At 33.6% G+C, this 16,139-nt stretch overlaps 1 protein-coding gene across 1 annotated transcript in view; it reads right to left on the bottom strand.

The window, feature by feature from the left end:
• LOC126884928 (BAI1-associated protein 3) overlaps positions 1-16,139 on the bottom strand; it is a 368,259-nt gene that overhangs the window by 189,841 nt on the left and 162,279 nt on the right. The window contains exon 5 of the mRNA XM_050651279.1: positions 12,055-12,250. Within this exon, the coding sequence (XP_050507236.1) occupies positions 12,055-12,250 (196 nt within the window). The remainder of the gene's footprint in view (positions 1-12,054; positions 12,251-16,139) is intronic.

The following is a 16,139-nucleotide window of genomic DNA, read 5'->3' as shown; positions in this document are numbered from 1 at the left end:
ATTTTATTTGCAGCCGCCCTGAATAGTTCTATGAACGTCATATACATCCATTTTATTTGAGCATTGATATTCTGGGAATTTTACGGTAACATAAGATTTCCAATGCTTGGATTCTTTTTTGTGTTGCTTCTGTCATTGACCAGGCGTCAACACCATACAGCAAGGTGGAGAAAACATAGCACTTAGTATTCTAGTTCTCAATGTGATACGCAGCTGGCGGTTGCATAGAACTTTTAGCATTTTGTAAAACACTGTACGTGCCTTTTTCTTTTATCTCTAGTGAGTGCGTCCCAAGTTTCATCAAGATTACCTCCAAGGTACGTTATTCTTACCCTTTCCAGATCTGTTCCGTCGACATTGACTTTCACCCTTATGTTTTAGTGCTTGCTGATGACCATCGTTTTTGTCTTCTTTGTATTCAACGTATAGTTGTCATCAGCGTATCGTAGGTTATTTATAAATTGCCCGTTTATAAAATTATACCATCCGGGCAAAGGTGACCTGACACATCTCTGTCTTACTCTCTTCTCGATATTGATTTTTCCAGATGTTTCGCTTTTTATCCTGATTTAACTAATTGTTAAGTGGACCAATACTTAACAGACACATAAAACAATGTTGAAATTATAGTGTTAAAACCATTAACTCTATTGTCTAGTTAATTCCTTAAATTATGCCATTTTAGAGGTAACTAAACCAGAAATGATCTACGCTTTGTACTATAAATGAGCCATAAAACCGTCGTATTAAAACTAAATTTACCGGACTATAATCCAACGTATAGGACCGTCACATAAAGATCTGGAAGAGGATCTTGGCACAGAAGATAGAGTCGACAAAACTATAAAACTGTAATTGTTTTCGTTCAGACGAATTCACAAAGACGGCCATGACGACAGCAATATCAATTTTCGGGTTTAGTGGGATTGTCGTCTCGAACCTTTATTTTCTATTTATAGAACGTTTTGAGGACGATGTGAGTATTAAATGATTCAATTGTCAACTATGAAAACGAACCGTTCTTTCATACACCACTACCAACAAACATAGAGGTAAGGTTCGCGGAATCAAGACCAGTGAAACTTTGTTATGTTGGAGAATAAAACTCTAATTCTTTCCAGTCAGTTAATCCTAATTCCAAGTTAATCTTATGTTTACTTTATTCTAAGATTAAACTACGAAGAAAACAAGAATAAGATTAATTAAAAACATCGTGAGTGCTTAACTTTTTATTTCATGAAACACACAATGACTGCATGGCGGACGGTGAAAATTAGGCATCATATATATGTCATTAAAAGAATACATGAAGTATGTATTCCATTAATAGAAACGATGAAAACTATAAACAATGTATAAAGAGTAGAGGAAAATAGTAAAAAATGTGCGAAGGTGCGAAGTAAATCGACGATCCTGGAAAAATTTTGGAGACAAACTAGGAGAAAGCAGCAACGGCAACAAAAAAGTAGAAAGTTATAAAATGTCTAAGGGGTAATAAAGAAAAAGAAGTAATTGGTCCTGGTCGATAAAGAGTAAGAACGTAGACCTATTGACAAAAGAAACAACACAAATGAATACTTAAAAGGATAGAAAGAGTATTTTTCTAAAAATTTTTACAGGCTAAAAAAAAATATTACATTTTCGCAAAAATAAAAAAGCGATAATGAAGAATATAAAATTACAGAAAATATTAGATTGGGGTGTAAACCTAGATGTAGGAATGGGACAATTGAGATGTAGTTTCTGGCGGGGTGAGCTGGAACCACTATCCCTGCTACATGTACGGCCATGGAGGCGACTCAAGTAGTTCAGACTGAACTGGCTGGTATCTCCAAAAGAGATAACCTAGAAAGGTATAGCCGGTAAAACCATAATAATTTGCACCATAATAATTTGCAGACAAGCGCTATTAACGCTGAATAGACCACGTGCCATATCAGGGCTAGTAATGGAGTGTCATGAGTCATTACCCCAAGCTTCGCATGGAAACAACATCATTCTGAGGTGAGTTAAAGGACACAACGGAAATAAAGGCAGCCACATTGCTGACTAGCTAGTTAGAAAGGCAGCAGGCCTAAGAATCTTACTACCTGGTGACCTTTTTGGCTGGTCAACTGCAAAAATCACGGAAATTGCCAAATATCACTTTCACACTAAAACCGCGAAAAGATGGGAAGAAGGGCCAGGATGTAGACTTGCCAAGACTAAGGAATCTTGGGAAGTCAGTATCAGAAAAGTGCTTGAGAATGACCAGGAAAAAACGACACTTGACACTTGGGTTTTTAACTAGCTTTAACTAACACTTTAGTTTTCAACTAAGTCCACACCTCCACACACTGGGTCTAGTAGACGTACCTATGTACAAGAAATGTGAACGAGATGACGAAACTGTCGCGCATGTCCTATGTGAATGTGCGGAATTATCGTGAATACGTGAGTATGCATTCGGCAAGTCTTGGCCTACACCTGCCGACGTAGGGGAGATGTCCCCTGGCGATTTGTCCACCTTCCCGGAAATGGCAGGATGTATAATGAGCTAAGGACGACAACCCCCTGGGGGGATGAAAATGGGTCAATTGTGGCCTAAGTGCTGTGGGACTTGACTCGCCCTCCTTACTATATGTACAGATACCGATATTACATTATGAACAATTAATAGATGCAATAAGGAAATTAATAAAGGAAATAAAATAAGAAATGTAGTGTGTCAAAGTGTGTAAATAATTTATTTCTTTAGCTGAGCGCTTTCGACATAAACGTCATCATAGGAGCTAATGCTAAAATAAAAAAAAGAGGTCTTGTAAGAAAAAGAAGTACAAAACTCTTTTTTTACTTACGACAGATTGTAAAAAAGTACCGCTACAACATTGAGGTGTTATCATTTGCATCTTGTGAATATAAATATGAATTTTGGTTGGAAATGCTTTGTCCTCCGTACAACCCCAAACAGAAAAAACAGAAAAAACGGCCACATTACACGTTAGACAAACACAAAACTTTTTTCATGGCATAGGTATCACCCATCCATTGTTGGCATAGTAGAAACAGCTGACTGACAAAGTTGGATATTCTTTTTTTTTTTATTTTTTTTTGGAGTTGTATGACCACGGGAAAAATATAGGAAATAAAATAAGTCGGATATTCAAATCTGCTTTTATCTGTTCTGCGTTGACCTATGACAGCTGACATTAAAATATGAATATTTTTAACATTTTTGAAAGGAAAATTGAAAATTTTTACAATTAAATTGATAAGGAAAGGTACCTTAGATGTTTGTATCAACTATCTTTTAACTATTTTTTTTAATAAGAAAATTAAAAAATGGAAAGTCACCACTTAAAAATAATAAAATTAAGGACGAAATAAGGAAAATTGTGGTGACAAGAACAACAAAAACTACTGGAATTACTCAATACAACATGGAAAGAGAAACAAGTGCCTACATACTGGGAAATATGATACAGTAAATTGGTACAGAATTTATTTCATTAATGAGTGCATATTTTTCTACCTTTAGAACCAGAACAGAAATGAGCTCATTTTGTGTTTGTTGACTTTTTTATGAAGCATTTTATTAAAGTATTTTATTAGGCCCTTTGGTTTACTTAATAATTTTTATAATCGCATCGAATTTTGCTAATAATTCAAAAATACCCGAAAAGGGAACTTATATCGTGGTTATCTGCCTTTTCTCTGTGGCCACAAAAGGCTATATTACACATTGGCAGCATTAGAGTAGCATCAAGGAGTCTAGAGAGAAAGATTTTTCTTTTTTGTTCATGGACTCTTGCTCTTTTTCTAAGGTTCCCTGTAGCATCCTTTGTTGATACGTAAGATTATCGCCATATATGTCGCCATAGCCTTCCGTCCACTTCTTCTAAAGGTGCCTATCTTCTAGAGATGTTGGCGACCACATTGACTCATCTTATTCTATTCATAGCAGCTCGAAATAGATCAGTTGACGTTAAACCACTCCACTTCCTAAGGTTGGCCAACCAGGATATACGTCTACATCCAGGGCCCCTCTTGCCCTAATTCTTGCCTTGTAGAATCAACTGTAGAAGTCAGTATTTATTATTACGCGTAATGTAGCGCCGATTTATTGTTATTTACGATGTTAATAATTTCTTTGTCTTTTCTTAGATTCTGGAGAATAGTTCTCTTACAAGTTGCAGAGAATCTTCCTAAGACTGTTAAAAGAGCTTCTGGCTTTTTCAATACGAGTTTTTATTTCGTGACTATAATCCCAAGTATCTGTAATATTGCAGTCCAGATAGCACATTTTCTGTGCTCTTTCTAACGATGTATTGTTTATCGTAATTTGGGCGTGTCCTCACTAAAGATCATTATTTTTGTCTTCTTACAATTTAGTTTTATGCCGTATTTGTTACATGCTTCTACTATATTATCCATCATCCTTTGGAGTCCCTGCGCACTATCTGCCAGCAATACTGTATCGTATGCATATCTAATATTGTTTATAAGTTGTTCATTTACTGCAATACCGTCTTCTGATTCGTCCAAGGTCTCTCTAAAGATATTTTCAGAGTATATGTTAAATAATGGCGATGACATTATGCAACCTTGTCTAACTCCTTTTCCGACTGTGAATATTTCAGACAGTTCATTTCCGAATCGAATTGTTGTTTTTTTGTTGGAGATATAAGTTTGAGACCAGTCTTACGTCCTTACCATCCAGTACTGATGTTTTTAGGATATCGATTAATTTCCCATGTGAGACTTTATCAAATGCCTTCTTAAAATCAATGAAGCATGCATATACATCGCAGTATTCCGTCCACACATTTTGTATTTTTTAGATGACCGATTTTCTAATAACCAACATTAATTTTACTTAAATAATAACGATAACTTAAACAGCAATTTTTTAAATAAAAAAACTGAAATTAACCTACATTCTTGTCTAACAAGGCAGAAGAAAGATTAAGTGAAATTTACCTTAAATTTCTAATTTAAGGCACACTCTACTGTTACCTATTGAGAGTTATCCAAAAAGGTATCGATGGCATTTAAAAAGTTGATTAATTTGATACAAAAAATTTCTGATAAATGAAAAATTTTTGAACGGTATTCCATTTCATTAATTATAACCTGATGATGCCAAAGTGATATCAAAAACGAAAAGAAATCTTTCATCCATCGTAAAATCTTTTTTAACTCTTTAGCTTTTTTAAACGTCGGCCTCTACTTTTAATTAACTTGGGCAGAAAATCTTCTTCGGGAATCCCCAGGATTAAAATGCAATTATCATACATTTTCTCTTACCGTTGAGAGTTAGCGTTATATAGAGAATCATAGGCAGAATTTTTACTTTCTTTTCGATTAATTAAAAGGAAATTTTTATCTCTACCAGAACGGGAAAATTTTTTATTATAAAATACCGTTATTCAGATGTTTATGTCTTCTTTTTTTTTCTTGTATGTGAGCTTTAAATCCTGTTCCTTCTTCAGCATTAGCCTCCTAAATTGTTTAAATTATTGCACCATCTTTTTCTTGGTCTGCCAATACTTCTTCGTCCATTTGGTGATTTATCTCATGCCATTCGTACTATCCTATTCTCTGCCATTCTACTAATGTTCGTTCCACTCCTATATACGTTTTGTCACCCATCCATTATGGCTTCTACTTTGCATGTTCTTCTTATGTTTTGGTTTCTCTCCCTATCCAACAGACTTTTCCCTAATATTCGTCGAAGTATTTTCATCTCTGTTGTTTCTAGTAGTCGTCTCGTTTTAGATGTGTCAGATCTTGTCTTTACCGTGCATGTCAATATAGGTCTATTTGCTACTTTGTAGATGCAGCAATGGATTTGCTTTTGTGTCTTGTCTTAGGTGTTTGTTCTTCCAGATCGTGTCATTAAGAGATCCCTGCCGTTTCTTTTAAACTTTTTTGTCATACTTCTTCTTTAACATCTCCGTAATCTATTCCCAGATATCTTAACCTTGCTTCTTGCTTTATTATTTTCCCATCAATTTCGATATTAGATCGTAGTGGGTATTTAGATGTTGTCATATATTTGGTTTTTTCTGCTGATATTATCATATTGTATTTCTTGGCTGTTGTATTCAAGATGTGTGTTAATCTTTGAAGATCGTCTTGTGTCTCGGCGATTAATGAGGCGTCGTCTGCATAACATAATATTTGGATTTCTTATTCCAAAAGTCAAGTGCAACAATCTACCCAGCTCATAGAACAATAGCTTTTATGAGTCATACACTTAAAACATTTTTGAAAATAATAACTCAGAAAAATTGTTAAAACTCTTATATGAAATAAGTGACACATAATTTGGTTTTAGAAATGGTATGGGCACAAGAGATACTTTATTCTAGTTGAATGTAGTACCTAGTCCAGAGCTGTATGGACATGAATCAAGATGTACTTATGTGTTTTGGATTTTGGAATGGCATTTGATAAGATTCAACATAAAAAGCTTGTAGTTTGCAAGGTAAGAATATCTGACATATCAAAATTCAGAGAGGAGTTCACCAGGGTTGCGTGCGGTTCCCACTATTATTCAATGTATTTAAAGAAGCGCTCTCAGATTCAATAGAGAGTATATCCTATTAATGGAGAAGTTATGAATAGCTTATGCTTTGCAAACAATACAGTAATAATGATGGATAATAACAATGATTTACAGAACGTAAAATGCCTTAATGAATGCTGTTATGAATACGGACTGAAGGTGAATTTGAAGAAACTAAATGTATGATCATGACTAAATCAAAAGATGCACAAAAATGTTTAATTGAAATTGTGGTTTACTAAGTAGTTAATACAAAAATGTATAAAAACATGTTTCACAATCACACATCCTGAAAAAACTAATAAATATTTTGGAAAAATTTAAACGCAGAACGAAAGATTACATTATTAATGAGGGCCGAAAGTCCCTTATAGAATAAACAAAAAATTCTTTTGAATGAAAAATTTGAAATTAAAAATCACACTAAAATTTCTCTTCTTTCATTTCTGTAACTTAAAGATTAAAATAAACATTATAGAAATTTTCAGGGACTTTCAACCCTCGGTAATAAGGTAATCTTTCATTCTTCGTTTAAATTTTCAAAAATAGTTTTCTCAGGATTCGAATCAAAATGAATGCATTTAAATTGCATTGGACCAAGATTTTTCGCCTACCCCCTTAATAAAGAAGTTTTTATCTTTTAATATCTACATACATGAAATTGTTCTGTTTGTGATGTTTAGAATGCAGTAATATCAATATAAATTGGATGTAATTCCTTTGTGTACATATTGCATATAAATTTCAAATAATCTCACAATGAAACAAGTTTTGAAACTAAATTTAAAATAATAATATCTACAGATAAGACATGCCATGAAATTGGTACGAATATAATGTGCAGCGAAAACTAAGATTAATTTTTCTCCCTCAAGTATTACTCCACTTAAAATGTATAACTAGTTTCAAGAACTACAATAATTTCATATTATATATACACCTATATGGAGATAAGAGGAAAGTATGTCGGAGAAAATAGATATTAACATAATATTCAAAAATATGTTAACGAGTAGATATTATAAAGGGTAGACGAGCGTCTTAACCTCAGTCTAAGAGCCATTATTAAGTTGATATTACTTCCTGTTATTTATGATATTTATTAAAAGTTGTTGAATACTCTGGCAATAATATATACTTAGTATAATTATATTATTAATAATATAATAATTATTAATAATATATTGTTGTGATCTTGATTATTGATATGAGATAATATTCTTATATGTCATTGAATTTAATCAATGCATTAATCATAATCTAATTAATTTACCAGATCACATATCAATATGTTTTCAATCTCAGGGCTTTTTATAAAATTAATTACTTACTTACGTGGCTTCTAAGTATTTCTCAATGGTTCCTAATCGGGATAGGAAAGAAAAGAGTAAAATAATACACACATATGGGTTATAATTATAATCAAAATATGGTTTATTTTATTTAAATGGCAATCACTGCTTAATATTTGCTATATCTTATTATTCTTAAACATAACATTTACACATGGGAATCTTATTTCCTTTTGGTTTCCAATTGAAAGTTTTTATTAACATTTAACTATTAGGATTTATTAGCAACAATTCTATTTAAGTTTGATGAAGCTTTTCTGATATTATTTATTATGTTCTTCAATTTATAATTTGGTATTTAATACGAAAAACCCATACATTCATGTCCAAACAAATGAGACTGACCTTTTTCTGGTGAACTGAGAATGTCTTCACACAAGACCCGTTTCCTGCTATCCTTGGCTGCGATCAAAACCTCGTCCTGGCTTTCAGTAATGTTCTCCTTTGAAAACTAGCTCGTATAGCTCTCGTACCTGCTTCTGTCGTGATGCTGTATTCTACCTTTTTCGAAACTGCAATCAGCTACCGGGACACTCTTGGCTCAAGGAGGTTCTTTTACTCTCAAACTGGCCTACCTCTCGTTCCACGATAGATACTCCACACTCACGGAACTACACCGGCTTTCTCACTCTCCGTACACTACCGTCTACTACTGGACTTCACTTCTCGACAGCTCAAAACATTCTGCCCTATCTTTTTCATTCATTCCCCTACTTTCTAAATATCCCTTCCAGATTCACAAATCAAACTTCCACCACCAACTCTCATTCGCCGTATTCCTCAAAACCCATTTTTAATCTTTCTAAATATGCTTAATGGATTTCCAAAAAAAATAGTTAATTCCCATTCTAAAATTACTTTCTACTATTTACAAAATTTAATGACCTATTATCTACTTCAACTGAGTCTTATTTAGCATAGGCTAATGATCGAACCTTCCGCGAACAACGATAATGACCTATTATCTATTTCAACTGAGTCTTATTTAGCATAGGCTAATGATCGAACCTTCCGCGAACAACGATAATGGTACGCGCCATTCACTTTGTTTATTCTCGGCGCATTGTCCCGAGTTTCGTAAGCTCCTTCTAATCACTTCTTAAAATTAAACATAACAATTTGTTGTATACAGGTTGTTCTAAATTTATATGCCCGTGGTTGAGAAAATTGAAAATATTTTATATTAAATTGAATTTTGTCTATAATTATCAAAATTTAATTTTCATATCAAATAGAAATATAACAATATATTATTAATAATATACTTAGTTGAAAAACTGATGATATTATTTGTGATCTGTATGAAATAAGACATAGGAATAAACGTGAGAATGGGATGAACACGAAGCTTATTTTTAACACTATGAAATGGGGAAAAAGGAGATATAACACTCATGTATAGCAGCGAGACATGGAAATTGACGGGGAGACAAAAATCCAGAGTCAATGCTATGAAAATTAGGTTCCTGAGGAACATAGTGAACAGATAGAGAACAGACAAAATACGAATCGAAACCATCAGGCAGAACCAAAAAATCAATGGACAAATAATAGATAGACAACTTAGATGGTTCAAGCACGTGTGTAGAATGTCGAACGAGAGGCTTACAAAACGAGTATTCGAAACGAGAGTGCAGGGGAAAAACAAAAGAGGAAGACCAAGAGTTATGTGGGTAGATGAAATCAGGAAAGAATTCGGAAAGAAATAATTGACATTGGAGAGTGCAAGAAACCGAACGTAAGATCGGAAAGCATGGAGACTACAATGCCAAACTCAACTCCACCAGCCTTACACCTAAAGGCTTAGGTATAAGTAAGTAAGTAATTAATTTGTCTTCAATTTTTAGCAGTGGACAATATCTAAGATCATCTCGATGGTTTATTATTTTTAATTTCTTTCACTTGGCCCTCTATTTCAAATTAAGGGGATGGGTACGTATTTTCGGCTGCAATGCTATTCATATGGGGATTCATTTTTTTCGAATCCTGAGAAAACTAATAAGTATTTTTGAAAAATTTAAACGCAGAATGAAAGATTACGTTATTAGCGAGGGCCGAAAGTGCCTGAGAACTTCTATAATGTTTATTTTAATAAGTTACACGGGTGAAAAACTAAGAGAAAATTTAGTGTGCTTTTAAATTTCAAATATCTCATTCAAAATAAACTTTTTATTTATTCTAAGGGACTTTCAGCCCTCGGTAATAATTTAGTATTTCATTCTGCGTTTAAATTTTTGAAAAATATTTATTGGTTTTTTCAGGATTCGAAAAAATGAACACAATGTCCCTGGTAATATTTTCCAAATCTATCTTTGTCTTACAACGCACTCAGTCAAATAGAATATTGTCAGCATATTGTCAGTCAGACAGTGACAATTTTAAATATTTGACATGGTATGGGGAATATTTTGAGTTGTTGATTAAATAATGTTGATATATAGTGTATTTGATAAATAATTGATTTAAGACGTGAACTTAATAAAAAGTTATTTATTGTGTATAAATAATATATGTGTTTAATATATCTACGCCATACGTCTTTGGTTTGTATTATTTGTAGATACCTGTAGATACCAATAACGTATGACGTAGATATATTAATATTATGTGACACATGACAGAAGCTCGAAACAAATGAATGTGAATGAAAAGCCCTATTATTTGTAGAAGATCCAAGCAGAGAATACATCAGGATAGTATATTCTGTGATCCAAGTATTTTGTTGTTAAAGATGTTCAAAATTGTCAGCGTTCCATAGTAACAATATATTATTAAAAATCACTTTAACACTTTTCCTCTTTTCTCGATTAATTATTAGTTTTTGTTGTACATATAAATTATTACAATCACTGAATACATATTTAGTGAAAAAATTATCACATTTATTAACTGAATTAATAATTTGCAATTATACAAATAACAGTTATCCAAGAACATTCAAAAGCCATCTCTTTAAAGTTCATCATGACATTGTCAAGTAGAATGATGTTCTAGTAATGTTTACATATCCATACTATAAAAATAGTGTGAATTTTACTACACGTAATTTGCCGTGTAAAGACAGAAAAAGTAGGGAGAGCCGTAAAATATTTGCGAATTATGTACCGGTGGCCTTAACTAAAAAATTATATAAGGAATGATCATTTTCAAAGACAAACTAAAGCAAACAAATTAAAATGTAATTGGTAGGCACAGGGCAGTGGCTGCATACAATAGGGGAGACTATACCTAATTGTAAAATATCTAGACAAATTAGCACCAGCAAAAAAAATCCTCCAAAAAAATCGAATTGAAGGCCCCATTTTTTGACCATTTTTTATTTACATTTTATTATATCATCATAATTCACAATTTCATAATATCATATCATTTTAAAAATAGTCAAATTGTAAAAGTGTATTACCAAAGTTTGTGTCGTTTATTTGTTAACAATTCTATCTCTGTAAGTAGATATGCATATCAAAATAAATACATATTTGAAGTTTTGCAGTCCATTCAGGTTGAAGGTTCACATTTTTTAAGATACTCAACTGAATTTTTTTAATTCTAAAAGAGGCCTACTGCGAATCCAAAAACACGGTAAATTACCGATATTTTGCTTTGCATTACAGATATCGGAAAAAGTTATTTCAACAAGTTGTTCCAAATATTATTCTAATCCCACATACCAAATTTTATCAGAAAATTCGCACTTTTAGTTTTTTCATTATTTGTAGTCAGGATTCTAAAATCAGGGATGCAGCATGGGCCGATTGGCCGCCCTTGTCCAATCTCCGGGCAGCGTGTGCGTTAAGCGATAATGCAGCATTAGCAAGTGAGATTTTCTGGTCAGCAGCCTCCTCTACGATTTTAGGATCCTGACTACAAATAATGAAAAAACTAAAAGTGCGAATTTTATGATGGAATTTGGTATGTCGGGTTAGAATATTATTTGGAATAACTTGTTCAAATAACTTTTTCCGATATCTCTAACGCGAAGCAAAATAGCAAAGTAAACAAAACAGTATAGCACGTGTAAAAAATTTATCGGGAGGCTAAGCCTCCCTTGCCTCCTCCGACCAGCCGCCACTGGTACAGAGTAACACTGAATTAAGTACACGTTTTCGATTACTATACATTACTGATTTGTTATATTTAAATGATTTGACTCACCATTGGCATCCTTCGCCTCTAGTCCCTCGGCTTCGATAACGACAACACTAAGGACGACGATGGGGGGTTGTTCCTCCCCGGCCACGTTCAGCATATGATAGTGCCTATCAGGAGGCATGCCGAATGCCCTTTGCCCGTAAAGATAAAGATCCTCTTTAAAATGTGCGTATTGACCTCCCGGGGCAGGGGCTCCAACCTGCAATAAAACATGTTACAAAATTTATTGGAGTATATTGGGTAGATTTCGCTTTAGTCCAGGCTCTATGCTCGCCCACGTTAGGTAAATTATTCCGATTCGTTTTTTTTGCATAAACTTACTCAAAAGAGGTCCTTGTAACAAATCCACAGGGTGCCAGGAGGTACAGCGGTCGGAAAATTATTTAAACAATTTTTTTAAATAAATTCAAAAAATCAATTTTTTTACTTCGGAAATTTTTTTTTAGATTCGTTGGTTAATTCTGGGCAAAAAAGTTCTCTTGTGATTTTTCTATAAAATTGATTGTTGTCGAGTTACCATGCGATTTAAAATTTGAAAAACGCGAAAAGTGCCATTTTCAAGGCTTAATAGTTAGGCTAAAAATTATCATTATGAATGTCAGGAAGTGATCAAGTTAAAGTTTAAAGCCCCTCTACAAGATCCTGAAAAAATTTTTGTCATTATTTTATTACTAAACTGTTATTTTTAAGTATTAAAAATGGACACTAAATGCGTATTGAGGCGGTCTTCAATAGTGAGTGCGAAAGAGATGCACTATTCCGGTCTTCCCATGGTGCATCTCACTCGCACTTACACTGACGACGCCTCAATATGCGTTTAGCGCTTATTGTTGATACATAAAAATATCAGCTTAGTAATAAAATAATGACAAAAATTTCTTACGAATCTTGCAGGACGGGCTTTAAGCTTTAACTTGGCCACTTTCTGACTTTCACACTAATAATTTTTAACCTAGCTATTAAGCCTTGAAAATGACATTTTTCTAGCGTTTTTGCAATTTTTAATTGCATATAACTCGACTACAGTGAATTTTGAAAAAAATCACAAGAGAACTTTTTTGCTCAGTATGAACCAAAGAATATGAAACAATTTGTCCTAAGTGAAAAAATTGATTTTTTGAATTTGTTTAAGAAAAATTGTCAATTTTACTACAGCGTTTCCTCCTGGCACCCTGTGGATTTGTTATAAGGACCTCTCTTTGAGTAAGTTTATGCAAAAAAAACGAATCGGAATAGTTTATCTAACGGGGGCGAGCATACAGCCTGGACTACTTGCAAAGGTTTATGTCACGTAGTAATTGGCAGAGTAAGGGAAATTTGTTGTTTTGAATGAACCTTTTCGGAACCTCGGCTTAAAGGGTATCTATAACATTAAAAGGGTCTGCATTTTGTGAAGCTTAGCAGACTGAAAAACAACTTTACCTCAACACTTATTTTTGAACATGTCTCTGTAACTTTATTTTCATTATTTTCTTTTCAGATGATATAATAGCCTTACAGTTCGTTATACCCCAGGAAACCAAGTCCAAAAAGCACTTGAAACATGGAAAAATTACTATAGTCGGTCCGCCAAACTCAGACACAACTGGCTAGTGATTTTAGTAAGTAATTTTGCCAATTTTATCAAATTGGCAAAGCAATAATTACTAGATAGTTATAACTACTAAATAGTTAGTAATTTTGCCAATTTTGTCAAAATTGGCAAAAAACAAAAAGTTACCTACCAAAATCACTAGCCAGTAGTGTCTGAGTTTAGCGAACCGGCATTAGCCGGTATTTCTTAACTGAAATGTTTGGGGCAAGTCAATAGAAAAGCGTATCCTCTAGTGGGTATCGAAATTTTTACTACGTCATGGTTTTTATTAAAGTTTGTCAAAAAAGCGACTTTTTTCATTCACTGCAATATTTGAAAAATTACGCAAGCTATACGCGAATAGTGTAGATAAAAATGTTCAATAGACGACTTTCTTAAAAATACTTTCTTGCTCTTTAAAATGTTTATGAAGACTTTTAAATTAAAACATGTTTATAGAAAAAAAAATTATTGTAAATTCAACCCGAGGTTTTGTTTGTTTTTGCTTCAATTGTTTACATTATTTAAGTACTTACTACTACATTATTTAATGAGTTTCTACATACTATATTATATATTATTTCTATGTACTATGTTACTATATGTGCACATAATATAGTAACTACATAAAAAACTAGAAAAAAGGCCGAGTAACGACATCTTGTAGAGAATTTGGAATAAAATTGAATATAAAGAAGAAAAAACGATGGTCATCAGCAAGCACCAAAACAGAAGGATGAAGCTCAATGTCGACAGAACAGATCTGGAAAGAGTAATACGAATACCGTACCTTAGCTGGGTGTCTCATTGAGAACTAGAATACTTAAGTTCTATGTTTTCTCCACCTTGCTCTATGATGTTGAAGCTTGGACAAGCAACACAAAAAAGAATCCAATCATTCTAACTCTGGAGTTACTGTAAAATGCTCAGAATATCCTACATGAGCCATACGACAAATGCGAAAGTCTTGAGGAGGATGCATAAGGAAAGAGAGCTTATGCTTATAATAAAAGAACGGAAAATACAATATTTTGGTCACATCCTAAGAAATCAAAAGTATGAACTGCTATAACTTACAATCGAAGGCAAAATCAATAGTAAAAGGGGACAAGGAAGAAGACGCAACTCTTGGCTTAAAAACCTACGACAATGGACAAATATGACCTCCATAAAACTATTCAGGGCGGCTGCAAATAAGATTAAATGGGCAAATGTAATGGTCAACGTCCTTCCGGATAAGTCACCGCAAGAAGAAAATCAACATTGTGAATAGTTGTTAAAATTGTTAAACCATAAATAAACTGAACAGTTTTTAAATATATTATATAGATAAAAAATTCCATTTTTCGCTTCCAAATCACTTTTTTAATAATTTTGATTATTTTAAAACGAAAATAATTGTGGTGATTTTTTCATAGAATGCTTACTATAAGAATAGAATGCAAATAAACAATTAAAAATGCCGAAAAGAGCCAATTTTAGCGTTTTTTGAGGCCATTTTTCAATAGCTTCGTTTCCCCTTTCCATATTATTAATAGATGCTAATAAAATTTGATCTCTCTATTTGGCACTACGGAGCTTGGCACCTAATTTTAAGCGATCTGTTACACGGATTCATTTAAATTCAAATTATATTCACGAGGTTATCGGCGCAGTATATTAACGAGGCTACTGATAGAGTGAGCTCCAAGATAAATGGATTCTATTTTATTAAAACCAAACTTAATTTTGAGTCATTGCTACAAATACAAATTTAAATCACTGAAAGTATCTACTAAAGACACTTGAAATTGAAAAATCTTCAGTCATTTTTTACTTTGATCTCTTTTCTTTATTGTGACTGTAAAATAGATCAGGGAATTATCCGGGAGTGGAAAACAATGACAAGCACAGCGATACCGAAGTCGTAAGCGTAAACAAAGCTCTCAGTCTGGGGGTGCATTGGTTGGTCGCATTGGTAGGGATGGCGCCAGAACGCTTCCTTGAGGTGGCCGATTGTTTTGGGTTCCCCATCTTCTCTTCTCTCCATTTAGCACAACGTAGAACCGTCTATTACCCAACAGTGATCTAATGATATTTACCAGGTCATAGTCATGCACAGTGTGTTAGATCTTAGAGAGCCAGGTTCTGTGGTTTATAGTATCATAGGCGGCTGTGAGCTATCTATCAAGGCTACTTCCACTATCTTTTTCTGTTCAAATCCCTCCTCTATGTATTACTCTGTTAGGTTCAGCACTTGGCGTGTGCATGATTTTCTTGGACAGAAGCCTGCTTGTTGTGGGATTAGTTTTGCATCTAATTTTTCCTAGATGCGGTTCCAAATGAGGCGTTCATACAATCTGCTCGGGAGTTCAGGATCTTTCCCAGGTTTCAGAAAGGCTATTACTTTTGATTAACGTCACAGTTTTGGAATCTGGTAGGTAGAGTGGCGACAGATGTTAAATAGATCGAACACCCATTGTCTCGCCTTTTGTCCGGAGTGTTTTATCTGCTCTGTTAGGATTTCGTCCACCCC

This window comes from Diabrotica virgifera, chromosome 5 (genome assembly GCF_917563875.1).
Source record: "Diabrotica virgifera virgifera chromosome 5, PGI_DIABVI_V3a".
Taxonomy (NCBI): Eukaryota; Metazoa; Arthropoda; class Insecta; order Coleoptera; family Chrysomelidae; genus Diabrotica; species Diabrotica virgifera.
Note: the sequence above shows the minus strand (reverse complement) of the source record. Positions and strands in the feature narration are given on the sequence as shown.